Genomic DNA, 14,710 nt, shown 5'->3' with positions numbered 1-14,710 from the left:
GAGAATGCAGCTAGCACAAAAGTCAGCCGCCAGTCTCCTGACTTGTATTAACTGGCTTAGAAGGCCCCTGTTTTTCAGGACCCCCACAGGTTGCCAGGAGACTTCATAGCTTAATCTCAGCTGCTGGTGGTTACCTATAAAACCCTGTGTGGCTTGGGATCTCGTTATCTTCCAAACGAACTGCTCCAAGTAGAATCTGCCCACGAACACCCTGTAGCTGGGAGAGGGTGCCATCGATACCCACCCCTGAGAAATCAAGGGGATTGGGGCCCATAAGGTGGATTTCTGAACAGTGGCCTGAGTGTTCCACTTTGCTTTTATTATTCGCTCATAAGTATTTTCATACATGTATTCTTGTAAGTCTCCTAAGCTCTAGTGAGAAAGTGGCCTACGTGTTTTAGTATATATCTGAAATGTCGTCATAATTCAGAAGGGGAGGATAGCAAAACGTATCTAAGAATTCTCTTCTTGTCCTCCAGTTGTGCTGGACTTCTGCTCTCATAATGCCTAGCCAGGACAGCCTGGAAAGGTCAGCAAACTACAGTTCCCACAATTCCCTGCAGGAGGTCATGGCAAGACCTTCCCATCTGAACCCAGCATTTCCAGCTGCAAACCTTTCCAAATGTGGTCTTCAAATGTTGAGATTCACTTTTTAAGACTTGTTTTATCCATCTGAAGACAACTGAACTGCCAAAATAGTTGTTTCCATACAGAGGTGTCCACAGGGGGTATTCAAAAAACTCAAGATGGTGGCCATGACGGTTCAATGGAAGCTTCCATTGCACCATCATGGCCGCCATCTTGAGTTTTTTGACCACACCCTGCAGACACCCCTGTTTTATGTCATCCTAATTTTGGGGACATTCATATTTAAGAAGCTGTGTTATGCTGGAGGCCATTTGCCTATCCATATAAATTTGCTTACCTCCCCAGATTGGTTGAACCTGAGTTTTCCTAATCTGGAACCCTCCAGTTGTATGGAACTGCCATTCCCTCATCCCTAGCCAGCACCATCCTTGACCCTTCTGGCTGGGGATGATGGGAGTTGCCTGCCCACCCGACTCGGGGCACAGCTCTCAAATGTCTCCCAACCAACCCATTCTTGTCTCCTTTGCAGAATGGATTTGGGCAGCTACCCAGGAGCTGAAGATGACAACAGCATCTTCAAGGGGACCCTCCCTTTCAGGTGGGAAGATTCGGACCGGCCTCATAATAGCCTGGAGCTGATCCAGGGGGACATGCTGGACGACTTCCCTGCCGACAACAGCGGACCTCTCCTCCGATGTCTCAAGAGGATCTACCGAAAAACCAAGAAGGAAAAAACGAGGCGGCGGAAAACCCTGACCGCTGGTAATGGCGAGGCAGAGAGGATGGTACCATGCCAGAGAGAATGGCAGGATTAGACCAGGGGCCTCGCTTGTCAGCCCTCCCCCTCCTACAGCAACCCCCAGATTAAATAATGGCAATGTTCCCCCCTGCAACACGGCTCTCCTTAATCTGTGGCATGTCTTGGAGCCAGCTCGCAAGAGCTGATGATTAAATTTGGGGGAATTTGGCAAGCCAGTTGAGAGCAGAGCTGGGCTATGATGCCTGGCATGGATCAGCTGTTCCGCAGTTGGTGGTGCAGTGCAGGGATGGCAATGGGGCTGGCCGAGCCGGTCTTAAACATGTACCAGCCCACCACGGTCCTTCCTTGATATTCATGGGGACAGATCAGGTATTTGGCTTCCAAACAAAATAAAATAAAACAAAACAAAACTGGATCCTGCGTTCACCTGAATAGGCTAATCTGGAGGTGCAGGGCCAGTTTTGGGTACCCAGCTGTGTCTTCCAAGAAAGGGTGGCCTGTAGTTTAAAAGGAAGCGATGAAGAACTTCCCTTATGGTCTCCCACCATCTTTCAACGGAGGCGGGGGCATCACTTTCCCAATGGCAGGGCTGGCCAAAGACTCAAAATGGCGTTTGTCCCATTTCTTTAGCTCACTTGGCAACCTTAAGATGGGTGGACTTCAACTTCCAGAATTCCCCAGCCAGCTATGTCTCCCAACTGGCTGGGGAATTCTGGGAGTTGTAGTCCACCCATCTTAAAATTGCCAAGGTTGAGAAACACTGGTTTACTTGAACTGCTGGGGTTTCCCTCTGGAGCACACTGTGGTTTTCCTGGCAAGGGGGCCCTTCCCTCCCACTGGGAGAAGGAATTAATTCCACTCTCTCTCTCTCCCCCCCTCACCCTTGTGGGGCTAGTCCCAGATCTCTCAGCCATGGCAACAATTTGGGAAGAAAATGAAGAGCCCCAGTCGGCGCAGGAACCTGAACTCATGCTGGCCTCTTGGAGGAGCACGATGGAGTATTTCCACAGCAGAAAAGAGGTGTGGAGCATCCCCACCCAGTTTGTAAAACAGCCTCTTCCTTTCCTGGAAGATCTAAGCAACGCTGAATTCCCACACTGAACATCTCCCACCCCTGTGCGCCCGAGTTTCTGTCTCATGGGGCAGCAGAGCAAACAGGCCAAAACCTCTTTGCCCTCTTCTGCAAAGAATGACAAGCAATGGAAAATTTGTCCAAATGCACTTTTTGGGTTCCCTGGTCACCGAGTCCTGGATAGAGAGCCAAGGAATCTCTGTTGCATTTTGTGCTGCAGAGGAGAGAATTAAAAAGAAAACCCACGCCCCTTCCCTGTACCTGGATTCGCAGGATAGACTCAAGTCAGTCCTTGCTCCCTTAAAAATACAGCCCTGGTTTAAAAAGTTAGCTCATGGATCAAACATTGATATATTTGGCCAGTCTGACTTCCTAGATGCGGAATCTGTTTATGCAGTTTGAGAGAGCAACTTTAAGATGTGTGGACTTTGATGCCCAAAATTTGTCAGTCTCATGCTGGCTGGGGCCTTTTGGGAGTTGAAGTCCACACATGCTGGCTGGGGAATTCTGGGAGTCAAGGTCCACACATCTTAAAGTTGCTGAGGTTGAGAAACCCTGAGCTGGCACATGAGAGGAGTGCTTAGGAGGCATCTGGCTCTTGAAGGTTTGTAAGAAACTTCAGATGTTATTATGAGCTCAGCCTCGGTGCTCCCGTGAAAAAGGGATCCTGCCAACAGTTGGATATTTCCATCAGGAAAGCGGCATGTTTAATACAGACTTTGGCTGTGTCCTTCCAGCCAACCAGCTGACTCTTTACAGAAGTAATTTGCCATTGCCTTTTTCCAGAATAGTTTCTGACTTCTCAGTCCTGCCTAGAGAGATTTCCTGGTGGTCTCCCTTCCAAGTTCTAACTTTGCTTTTCAAGCTCAGGCAAGGTCACCTTAGGTCAAGCCACATGCCACATGCCACATGCCTCATCATCATCATCATCATCATCATCATCATCATTGTTCTTCTTCTTCTTGCTGCATTTCTGCTATGCGTTTTCCCCATAAAAGAATGCTGAATGAACGGAAAGATATAGACTGCTCCGCATAATTAAAAAAAAAAGAAAATTTTGTTTTCTCTCTTTCTTCCTTTTTCCCTCCCTCTCTTCCCAAATCCCTTTTAGGATGACATGATGAAGAAAAGTTTCTTCAGGTTCTTATCCATTCTCAGCAAGACCGTCAACTGGAACAGCATGACTGAATTCTTTCTAGATATCTTTACATCCGATGTCGTTGCAGTCATGACTGTATGTTTTTTGTCTCTTTTTCCTCCTTCCAGGGGTGGCCACAGGGTGGGGTCAAAAAAGTCAAGATGGCACTTGCAGCAGTGCAGTAGAAGTGACATCCATAATACACAGGAAGACCTTTTAATTTCTCTGCTTATCTGCAACAAAATGAACTTTTTTGCATCATTCAGATCTCAACATGCCTGAATGCAGTTCATGAAAAATGCACATGAACATAAACGAAAGTACAAAATGTCAAAACAATTAAAACATAGCATTACATATTACAGGTAGTCCTCAACTTATGATCACAATTGAGACCAGAACTTCCATTGCTAAGCAAGGTGGTCGTTAAGTGAGTCACATCCGATTTCACAACCGGGTTTTGCTGTGGTCGTTAAGTGAATCATGTGGTCATTAAGTGAACCCAGCTTCCCCCATTGACTTTGCTTGTCAGAAGCCGGCTGGGAAGGTCACAAATGGTGATCATGTGACTCCAGGACGCTGCAACTGTCATAAATACATGCCAGTTGCCAAGCACCTGAATTTTGATCATGTGACCATGGGGACACTGTTACAGCCATAAGTGCGAGGACCAGTTGTAAGTCACTTTTTTCAGCACTGTCGTAACTTTAACAGTCACTAAACGAATGGTCATAACTCGAGGACTACCTGTATATGTGTAATTATCATGAATAATAGCACATGGGCACTCCTGGAGAAGGAACCTCAAACAGTCCAATGGACAGCTGGCAATAGGTACGGGCCACCCTGTGTTTTTGCCCACGTGCCATCCCCTCCAGTGGGTCAGAGAACCAGCGAGGGAATGAGCACACAACGAGCGGGTGCCTGGTTCTGCTTAGGGCCTTTCACCCATCTGGATTCCCCAGCACAAACGGTGTCAGGCCAGGGACCGTAGGAACAGGAAGCAGCAGCAGCAGAATGTCCAGGCTGAGATGGTCCCCCTGGGCCTTGAGGCACTCCGTCGCTTGCCAGGAGTTAACAACTTTCTCAGCAATCCCTGAGAAAGCCCAGAAGAACTTCCTTAGGACTTCGGATATGATCTTGCCTTCCTTCCCCTTAACTTGATTTGCTTTAGATGCTTGCCTTGGCAGACTGGCCTGGCAGGTGGGCCGGGCAGGACCTCTTTCCATCTAAGCCTTGATCTCGCCAAAACAGACCTGCTCAGCTTTGCACCCTCTCGTCCTAGCAAGCTCCGACATGGCCTCAACGTTGGGTTGAGGTCTTCAACCCGAAAACTTTTGAAGTCCCTTCCAGCAAAGCTGAGACCATCTGATGGGTGGAGTGTCTTTCTTGTTGACAGGAGATGGTGAAAAAAGAACTTCCGGAGCCCAACATTATCTGTCTTCAAGCAATGAGCGCCGTTACTGACTTGAGGTAGATTTGCTTCCCCCTCAATTTATGAACTGACCTCGTGGTAGTGGTCCGGAGCGGCCAAGCCACCTGCTGCTTACGTGCGCAGGAAAGTGTTGAAATAACGGCAGATAGCCAAAGGGTGACCACCACCTCCATATTAGACGTCCTGTCTAATATTTAATATTATGATTTTCCCTAAGCAAAGGTGGTAGACAGGGTACCTCTCAGTTGCTATCACATTCAGGCACTCTTACAAAACAGGGCAACTATAAAATGCCCTTGCTTTGGCTTCAGCCAAGATTACCTGGCTGCAGGTAACATAAACCAGCACATGGGCAGCTAATAAATTCAAATCAATCAATCAATAAATGACAGCAGACTAGGGAATGATGATTTGTCCCCAGCGTGAAAGCCTGAAAGGAATGACAGGGTTCAAACATCACGCTCAGCCATAATTTGCTTAATTATGGTTTGTTGGATAGGCCACCATTGGCCAAGTACACACAGTAAGCCACAAATCACAGTCTGCAACCCAAAATGGCTGGGCTCATAGAGGCTGGGGAATTCTGGGAGCTGAAGTCCACCCATCTTAAAACGGCCAAGGTTGAGAAACACTGGCTTAGTGCAACATGTGAACCTGTTCTAGGGAAGTAGAAGGAGTGGAAGGAGTGATCATGGCGTTAATTTTTCCTTGATCAAAAAGGTACCTGGAAACATGGAAGGTTTAGCTTCAAGGAGAATGGGATTTTCAGAGTCCAGATGGAAGGGAAGTGAGTTTCAACAACCTCAAATTCCCAGCTGGCTATCTAATTGCTATTTCTTCGTTTCTCACCATCCTGCTAAAGGAAGGCAGCGTCTGAGTCATCAGCTGCTCCTGGAGCTATTTAGGAATCCATTCTGGAAACAGGATGCAGGGTTCAAACAAGGACAGCCAAACCATGCTCGTTCTCCCAAGCCCTGGCTATTATCGAGAAATCCCTAAGCAAAAACTGTGCCATGGGAAAAGGAGGAAAGATGCTGTTAAGCATTTACAAATGTTTTTATTTCTGCCCCTGGTGGGAACGCTCTTTTTCATAGCCTCAGAAGCCAGAAAGAGAATAATATCAGCACTGAGTTCTGGTTAGTTCAGCAACTTTCTTCCAGCCAAGGCAGAAAATTGCCCCCTGTTCTCCCTGCTAGATCACCACATGCTTTACCTGGTTTCAGCCACGTGCGGTCAGAACCCAGCCCCATCAGCTTTGCAATCACAGTTTATCACTCCACAGGTTGGCTGATCCTGGCCAATTGTGGCCCATTCCCTCAAGCCATGGTTTAGCATGATGGTGAACCCAGTCACCAACTCCCTCCCTGATGGAGTCCATTGATGAATAGGGTCCCGACAACCATCTTGGCCACGATTTGTGTGACACTCCTGTTCATGTCATGTCAGGCTGGCTGGGGAATGCTGGGAGTTGAAGTCCACCCATCTTAAAGTTGCCAAGTTTGAAAAACACCTAAGCTATCAGATGACACCATCTCCATTCCTAGATTCAGGTTCTGGTCTCCATTCCTAGATTCAGTTCAGACCCTAAAAAACCCACACTAGAGGTTTTTGTGGTTTCTGAAAATCCCTCTCCAGCAGGAGCAGCCAAAGGAGGCGATCTCTCATTCCGGCTCCTTGCAAGTTTGTGAACTGACTCAACATTACGAGTTTTCGTAGGACTGCCTAACGGTCCTACAAACCCCTTCTGTGCTTTTCATTTCCTTCAGCAAGAGGCACGTCATGAAGACAATGGGGTCCTACAAGAAGGGTCTCTTACTCCGGACTTTCTTCAAGAGCGTCTTCTCATTGTCCCCGGTGAAGGCAGGACAGGAGGAGGGAGACATGGACTCTTCTATGGTTCAGTTCACAAAGGTGCCCTTGTCTTCCTTTGCATATTCCAGACTTGATCACTTGCTTCCCATCATGCATGGACGGCTCTTCTCTCTCTGCCCTGCTTCTAGTGGTTGCTTCAGTGGCAAGGTCCGTATGCATTGGTAGTTATGGTGTTTATGTTGACCGGTAGCACGATGAGCTATCGGGCCAATCCTTCCTCAGCCACAGATCTGAAGCCAATTTAGTGGCCTGCTAGAACCACTGAAATGGAGCAGAGCTTATAACACAGCTGAGAAGCTGGCACAGAAAAAGAAAAATACCTTAGATAGCTTCAATGAGCACGCCAGAGAAACTCAGGTTATTGATCTTACACATTCAGCCCTCCCGAGCTTAAAGAATCACACACTTAGACATATGAGGTTAAGATAAGTAAAAGGAATTTCTTAGTGACTTTAATGTTGCTTCTGCTACATCCATCTTGGTGGAAAAGATGAAGTTCCTTTGTTCTTCTTTCCTTTCTAAATACTTAGTTTGCCTCAGCCCTATTTTGCTGCCAAGGGCTGTGTGGAAGAAAGGGGCAGAATCCTTCATCAAGGCCCAAGCACGTGGCCCTGATGAATGGAGAGCAGAGCAGCATGCTTGCTTCTCCCTGGGTGGAAGAAGGAGGAAGAGAGGGAGACAGGAAGTGGGAGTGGCAACAAACAGCTTCCTCAGAGTTGCATTGTGGGACAACTCAATTTACATGCTAATGAGGCATGCTGGCTTTGCCAGGACTTCCAACAAGATTAACCAAGCAACAAGTCCAGGTCACGGGAGTAGTTTCATGGTATTCACCGAATCACTGTTGGAAGGGACTATCTGGATCCACATGGATCATCTAGTCCAGTGATTCTCAACCTTGGACCTTTAAAATGTGTGGACTTCAACTCCCAGAATTCCCCAGCCAGCTATGCTGGCTGGGGAATTCTGGGAGTTGAAGTCCACACATCTTAAAGGTCCCAAGGTTGAGAAACACTGATCTAGCCCAACCTCTGCACTGTGCTGGAAAACCAATTCAAATCATGCCCAAGCAGCCTGTCCAACCTCTTCTTCAAAACCTGCAGAAATTGAGAACTTCCATAGGGGGACTATATGGATCTTAGCTGCACTGGTTAGGCTGTGTGAGAATCGTACTCACTGAATAAATTTGACGAAGTCTTGAGAAGCAGCAAAAAGGTTTTATTAACGTTCTTGCAAGGACGGGTGCCCAGCCAAACTAGGCGCACCCCTTCACACAAAGCATGCAGTTTTATTCCCTACCCCCGGCTGGTGGAATCCCTCCTCCTGTTCCCCACTGGACAGGTACTTGGGAGTTCACAGCCTATCCGAGACGCCTTAGAGTTTGCAGGAAGTCCTGCCTTTGTTTATATCTCCCATTCCTCACTTTTTACCTCCCCCAATCCCCTATTTATTCTTTTCCTTATAAGGCAACTAGCCCCCTTGGAGCAAGTAGGTCAGGGTCTTGTCTGACCACAAAGCTTGCTAGTACTGGTGTTGAGCTTATTTTCAGCATTGGTTGGGCAGCTTATTCCCTTTATACCTGCCCTTATGGAGAAACAGTCTCCTGTTCCCCTGACCACATATCCCACATCCTCAACATACTGACAAGCAAGCTTAGTTTTGCAAGTTACTAGAAAAGCAAGCTTCATTTGGCAATTTACTGAAAAAGCAAGTTCTGTTCTATTGTAGAAATAACCTTTTGCAAAAACAACATTGCAACCCCCCCTTTTTCTCACAACTGCATTTGGGGTCTGGTGCCCAGTTCTGAGCATCCCCCTTTAGAAGGGATGTAGAGGCACTGGATTTGAGGAGAGCTAAGAGGTTTATGAAGGGTCTGGAAACTAGACCCAATGAGGAATAGTTACAAGATCTGGGCGTGTTTAGCTTGAAAACGAGAAGGTGGAGATTTGAAACGAGCGGTCTCCAAATATCCAGAGTGCTGCTATGTGCAAGTTTAGACCAACATGTTCTCTGTTGAAACCAAGAGGAAGAAAGGGTTGGTGGACTGAATATAAAATCCAGGAGATCCAGGCTAAATCTCAGCAGGAATTTCTGGTGGGAGCTGTTAAGCAATCCAACAGCCCACCTAGAATTGGGGGACTTTGCTGGAGGTTCTCAAGCAGGGACTGGATGGTCACTGGTCAGAGCTGGTTCAGTAGATCCTTGCACGGAGCAGGAGGTCGGGTTAGATGACCTCTGAAGTCCCTTCCAACTCAGACAAATTACAATTTTAGGATTAGTTGTTAGCTTGAGTCAGTTCGGGTTAAGATCCAAACCAAAGCATAGTACAAAGCTGGGTACTACGTGATGCCAGAATCTTCGTCCAACCTGCCCCCAAGTCAGTCTATGTGGATTTATCTACTCTGGGATGGCCGTTTTCTCCCAGAAGGTCTTTGCCATCGCCTGCTTCATGGACCTTGAACTTGATGGGAATCAGACATCTGTAAGTTAAGCCAGTGTTCTTCATTAAACCAAGGATGGGCAATTTGGGGATTGGGAAGGGAGAGAAGAACTGCACAGTGGGCGGGAACATCTCATCAGACGTGGCTAGAGCTGGGTTGTGATGTTTGGGGCCTTTTATTTATTAATTTATATATACATATTTTATTGGGTAGAGGGTTGATGTAGAAGATCTCTAAGGTCCTTCCTGAAGCCAATTTAGTGGCCTGCTAGAACCACTGAAATGGAGCAGAGCTTATAACACAGCTGAGAATCTGCACAAAAAAGGAAATTATCTTAGATAGCTTCAGTAAGCACATCAGAGAGACACAGGTTATTATCTTACACATTCAGCCCTCCCAAGCATAAAGAACCACATGCTTTGACACATTAGGTTAAGAAGTAAAAGGACTTTTTAGTGATTTTATTGTTGCTTCTGCTACATCCATCTTGGTGGAAAATGAAGTTCCTTGTATCTTCTGTTCTTTCTAAACTTAATTCACCCTAAACTCTCAGCCCTACAGCTGCCAAGGGCTGCGTGGTAGAAAAGGGGCAGAATCCTTCATCAAGGCCCAAGCACGTGGCCCTGATGAAGAGAGCAGCATCCATGCTGCCTGTTCAGTCGATGGAAGAAGGAGGAACAGAGAGCGAGAGGAAGTGGGCGTGGCAACAAACAGCTTCCTCAGAATTGCAGTGTGGGACAACTCAATTTACATGCTAATTCACATGCTAATGAGGCATGCTGGATTTGCCAGGACTTCCATCACTTCCAACCCTATGATTCAATATAGTTACAGTTTCCTTGTGCATCCTACCTCAGAATGGCAGTATGCTCTTCTGGTTTTCAGCCACGATAGGACATGGGTGTTCTAGAGGCCAAAAACAGTTTGGAGGGCAAAGGCTTGGGGTTGAAGGTTGCCCATCCTTACACTCTTCCTGATCTCCACACAACTGCCACGTGGAGATGGAGTGGATACCAATGGAGAGCTCCCTCCATCCTGTCATTTCCTCCCTTACCATAGCCCCTACTTTTGCAGGGGTTCCTACAGGACCCACCCGTCCAAGAACAGGTTTTGCTAGGACTCTAAAATCTTGATCCCAGCAACATCTGGGCAAGCTTGCTGCTTCTACGGAATGTTTCCACGCAGAAACAAGCAGCTGAGTTATTCCGCTTGGAAAGTTTGAACATGGCCTCAGAACGGAAGGAGCAAGGTTAATATCTGGAGTCCCTGGTGCTCTCTGAGCTTGGTTGTTTGCTTGCAGACATTTCATTACCCAACTAGGTAGGTACCCATCAGTGCACACTAATGATGCTACCGAGTTGGGTGATGAAAAATGCGCAATCATTTGCCAAAGATTTTGATGGGTTTGATGGGTTGCCGAAGATTTTGATGGTCATTTCCTCTCTGGACTGCTCATCGTTTCCAAACGCTTTACTCCCTCCATCCTGAACTTGCCATTTGTATCTCCCAGACTCTCTTCATTGGAACCTATCAAACCTTCAGTGAGATGCTCCAGCAACTAATGGTGGAGAATCCAGTTCCTTCAGAGATGGAAAGGATCTTGCAAGTAAGCTATTTGGCAGGAAGATCTTCTTATTCTTATTATTGTTCTGGGTGGTTGTGTTTTTTTTGTCATTTATTAGGTATTGTATGCACGTAAGTAAGGCGTGAGAGAACCTTCCCCAGTCTGATGGCCTCCAGACATGCTGGGTTTAGAATCACAGGATTCAAAGTTGGAAGGGAACTTTGAGGTCATAAAGTCTAACCCCACTCAAGCATCTTTGATAGATAAACCTCTCCAGCCTCCTTTGAAGACCTTTTGCGAAAGAGAAGTCACCACTTCATGTGACAGCCTGTTCCACCGGCTGACAGCTCCTACAGTCAGGAAGGACCTCCTGATGTCTAATCCGGACCTCCTCCTTTGTGGTTTTAACCCATTTTGTTAAGGCTTTATTGAAGGTAGAATTGACCCTCAGCACTTTTCCCACCTGCTTGTGGGAGGCAAGCGGGCAAGTGCCCCAGGTGCCGCACCAGGGGGGGATGCTGAAATGAGCGCTTGGGGGGGCGCCAAAATGGGCATGGAATCCATGTTTGCCCTGGGTAACACAGACCCTAGTTGTGGCCCTGCTTATTGGGGACCCTGAAAAATGTACTCCTGTAGCTTTCTTCTGACCAGGCTTCTGCCCCTGATGGGGAAGCTTTTCTCTACAGTATGTCTTGCCTGGTGAGGGGCGGGGGGAGAGGAGGATTGGGCTCCCCGACACCTAAATGGTGGAAGTCTGAATTCTTGTGCCCGCCCTGCCCTTCTCGGTGGAGAGATGGAGACCTTCAGAAAGGCTACCACTCCCCAGGTAGAGCACTATTTAGTTGGAAGGTATTATCTTCTGTGTGTCTCTCAGATCATTTTATTAGGGTTTTTTGGGGGGGGGGGGCTAATTTTCGACTAGTTCAGGCTTCTCTTTTAATTGGTTTTCCTTTCAATTAATAATTAGCCCGCAATGGTGTGTCTGCACCAGAAAAGGCATGAAAGAGACACAGAGATGGAGATTCTCCAGTAAAGATTCTCTAATTATTCTCTAATAAAGCTGGTGTACAAAGATATTCCCCCGCCCACCCCGCCCTTGGCTTTTGGCCAAGAGGAGGTCCAAAAAGTCAAGATGCCCCTCCAAAGGGTCAGGGTTCCAATCACGCAGTTGTGACCGCCATCTTGATGTTTTGGATTCCCCCTCCCTTCATGGGTGCCCCTCTGATCCCCATAACAGGGTGGTAGGGTCATCAGGAAAACCAGCAGGCACTCAGGATCTTTTATCCCTGAAGGGGGCTCTGCAGGATGTGGTCGAAAGAATCAGAATGGCAGCCGCAACTGCCCAACTGAAGTTCTGCCTGTGTTCTACATGCCACACACCTAAGTAAATTAATTAAATTAAATCAAGAATTATTTACCACCCATCTTTTGGAACATATTATTCATTAAGGAGACTGTTTTGATTGTATTGTTTTACTGTTTTTACTGTTTTATTGTACCTTTATTTAAGGTTTTATTCCTATCTTACTACCCCACCCAGAGTCGCTCTCAGAGTGAGATGGGCAAGGAATTAATTTGAGGAAGGAAGGAAGGAAGGAAGGAAGGAAGGAAGGAAGGAAGGAAGGGAGGGAGGGAAGAAAATGATGTGCCATGCAGAGCTTTGATTGCACCCTCATGGCCACCTCCTTGACTTTCAATCGCACCCTTGTGGCCGCCATCTTGACTTTTTTGACTATGCTCTGCAGAAACCCCTGGCAGCCCCTAGTTCTTGTGAATCACAGGCATTGCCCTTTGCCTCTTTTCCACAGCCACAGCGTGTCCAGTTTGATCTTCCATCACCATTTTGTTTATTCGTTTAGTCGCTTCCGACTCTTCGTGACTTCATGGTCCAGCCCACGCCAGAGCTTCCTGTCAGTCAACACCCCCAGCTCCCCCAGGGACGAGTCCGTCACCTCCAGAATGTCATCCATCCACCTTGCCCTTGGTCGGCCCCTCTTCCTTTTGCCCTCCACTCTCCCTAGCATCAGCACCTTCTCCAAGCTGTCTTGTCTTCTCATTACGTGGCCAAAGTATTTCAGTTTTGCCTTTAATATCATTCCCTCAAGTGAGCAGTCTGGCTTTATTTCCTGGAGGATAGACTGGTTGGATCTTCTTGCAGTCCAAGGCACTCTCAGAATTTTCCTCCAACACCACAGTTCAAAAGCATCGATCTTCCTTCTCTCAGCCTTCCTTATGGTCCAGCTCTCGCAGCCATGTGTTACTACAGGGAACACCATTGCTTTAACTATGCGGACCTTGTGCCCAAATGACCAGTGACTCCACCCTAAAGCTCTTTTTTTTTCCTTGTCCCTGTCCCTTACTCCCACGTAGCTTATGGTTCCTTGGCTGCAGTCACCCGAGGTGGACCTGCGCGAGAGGGCCATTTGGAGCAGCGCCTCGCTCCTCAGTTTTGTCGCCAGCAAATTGCAGCTGGATGTGAGTAGCTGGAAATCTGTCACCATGGGAAAAAACTTGCGGTATTGTTTAATACGGTGTTTCTCAACCTCGGCCACATTAGGACAGGTGGACTTCAACTCCCAGCATTCCCCAGCCAGCCTGGCTGGCTGGGGAATGCTGGGAGTTGAAGCCCACCCGTCTTAACGTGGCCGAGGTTGAGAAACACTGATCTAGGTCATTTGCAGGAAGGAGGCTCCATCAACAATGGCCAAAGATGAGTGTCAGCAGGCATTTCTTAATTACACAGGAAGAAAGGCAGGGGCATTGGGGGGGCTTCCTCTTCTGCAATAAGGTGGTTGCAGTGCAGTGCCCCCTTTGAACACACATATAAAAGGTGTGGGGCATCAGTCATGGTGTCACGCCCACCATCGTGCAGATTTCGACCCTCCCCGCAGACACCCCTGGAGAAGGGCCATTTTTGTCAGCAGCAGGCAATGTGGGGAGGAGGGCTTAACCCCTCCCTCCCCACTGCTGCTGTTTCAATGATGCAAACTCCCACTGAGTGTTTTTTCCTCGAGTTCAGAACTGTGGGGAAGGGCTTGTCTTGAATCAGGATCGTGATGGGCTGGGGGAGAGAAGGAACTGGACCATTTGAGGTTCAGTTTTGCCTCCAAGGAAATTGGGGCGGGCTGGAAACATTTCAGACCATGGTGTATTTGTAACGGATTCATTTTCACTTATTTCTTAAAAATACTTTTCCGCCGCATCCGACTCCAAAGACAAGTTTCTCCACCCAGCAAACTGGGTTCAAAACAAAGATTTGGACGTATTTTGAGACTGCTCCAAATTTTGCCCCAAACCACTTCTGGGTGGAAATGGCAGATCCCAGGCCAAGACATGCCACCCTCCTTGGGCAAAATCAGAGATTGCCCCTCCTTCCTTCTAACTCTCTGCTCATTTCTCTCCCCTCAGACGATGTCCAAATTCTCCCACCTTGGCCATCTTGTAGCCGTGCTGGGAATCTGCTGCGGGGACCCTGTCAAGTCAATCAGCTCGAAGGCTGCCAAGAGCGTCCACCTTCTCCTGTCCATTGTGCTGGGCCAAAAGAGTAAGAGAGCTAAGCTGAGGCCATGTCTGGTCTCCCTCACGGTGGGGGGGAAAAGTTTCACAGAATCCCCCAGGTGGGTGGGATCCTAGAGGTCATCAAGTCCAGCCCCCCAGCTTGGTCCAGATTAAAGCATCCCAGGCAGATGCCTGTCTGGCCTCTCTTTGTTCAGATCCAATGAAGGGGAACCTTCCATCTCTGGTGATCATTGATCCCATTGTCAGTGACAGAGATGCCTCCAGGCACCGTTCATTTTTCACTGGGAAAAGTGCCAGCGTGCAATAAAACCTACGCTTGTG

At 47.7% G+C, this 14,710-nt stretch overlaps 1 protein-coding gene across 1 annotated transcript in view; it reads left to right on the top strand.

The window, feature by feature from the left end:
* Nucleotides 1-4,960: 4,960 nt before the first annotated feature.
* The window catches only part of LOC134498265 (maestro heat-like repeat-containing protein family member 7), a 29,617-nt gene continuing 19,867 nt past the window's right edge, over nt 4,961-14,710 (top strand). The window contains exons 1-6 of the mRNA XM_063304340.1: nt 4,961-5,031; nt 6,760-6,904; nt 9,291-9,347; nt 10,817-10,912; nt 13,241-13,345; nt 14,279-14,414. Of these exons, the coding sequence (XP_063160410.1) occupies nt 4,961-5,031; nt 6,760-6,904; nt 9,291-9,347; nt 10,817-10,912; nt 13,241-13,345; nt 14,279-14,414 (610 nt within the window). The remainder of the gene's footprint in view (nt 5,032-6,759; nt 6,905-9,290; nt 9,348-10,816; nt 10,913-13,240; nt 13,346-14,278; nt 14,415-14,710) is intronic.

The sequence above is a fragment of the Candoia aspera genome, chromosome 5, assembly GCF_035149785.1.
Source record: "Candoia aspera isolate rCanAsp1 chromosome 5, rCanAsp1.hap2, whole genome shotgun sequence".
In the NCBI taxonomy this organism is placed as follows: Eukaryota; Metazoa; Chordata; class Lepidosauria; order Squamata; family Boidae; genus Candoia; species Candoia aspera.
This window is presented reverse-complemented; position numbering and strand designations above follow the sequence as displayed.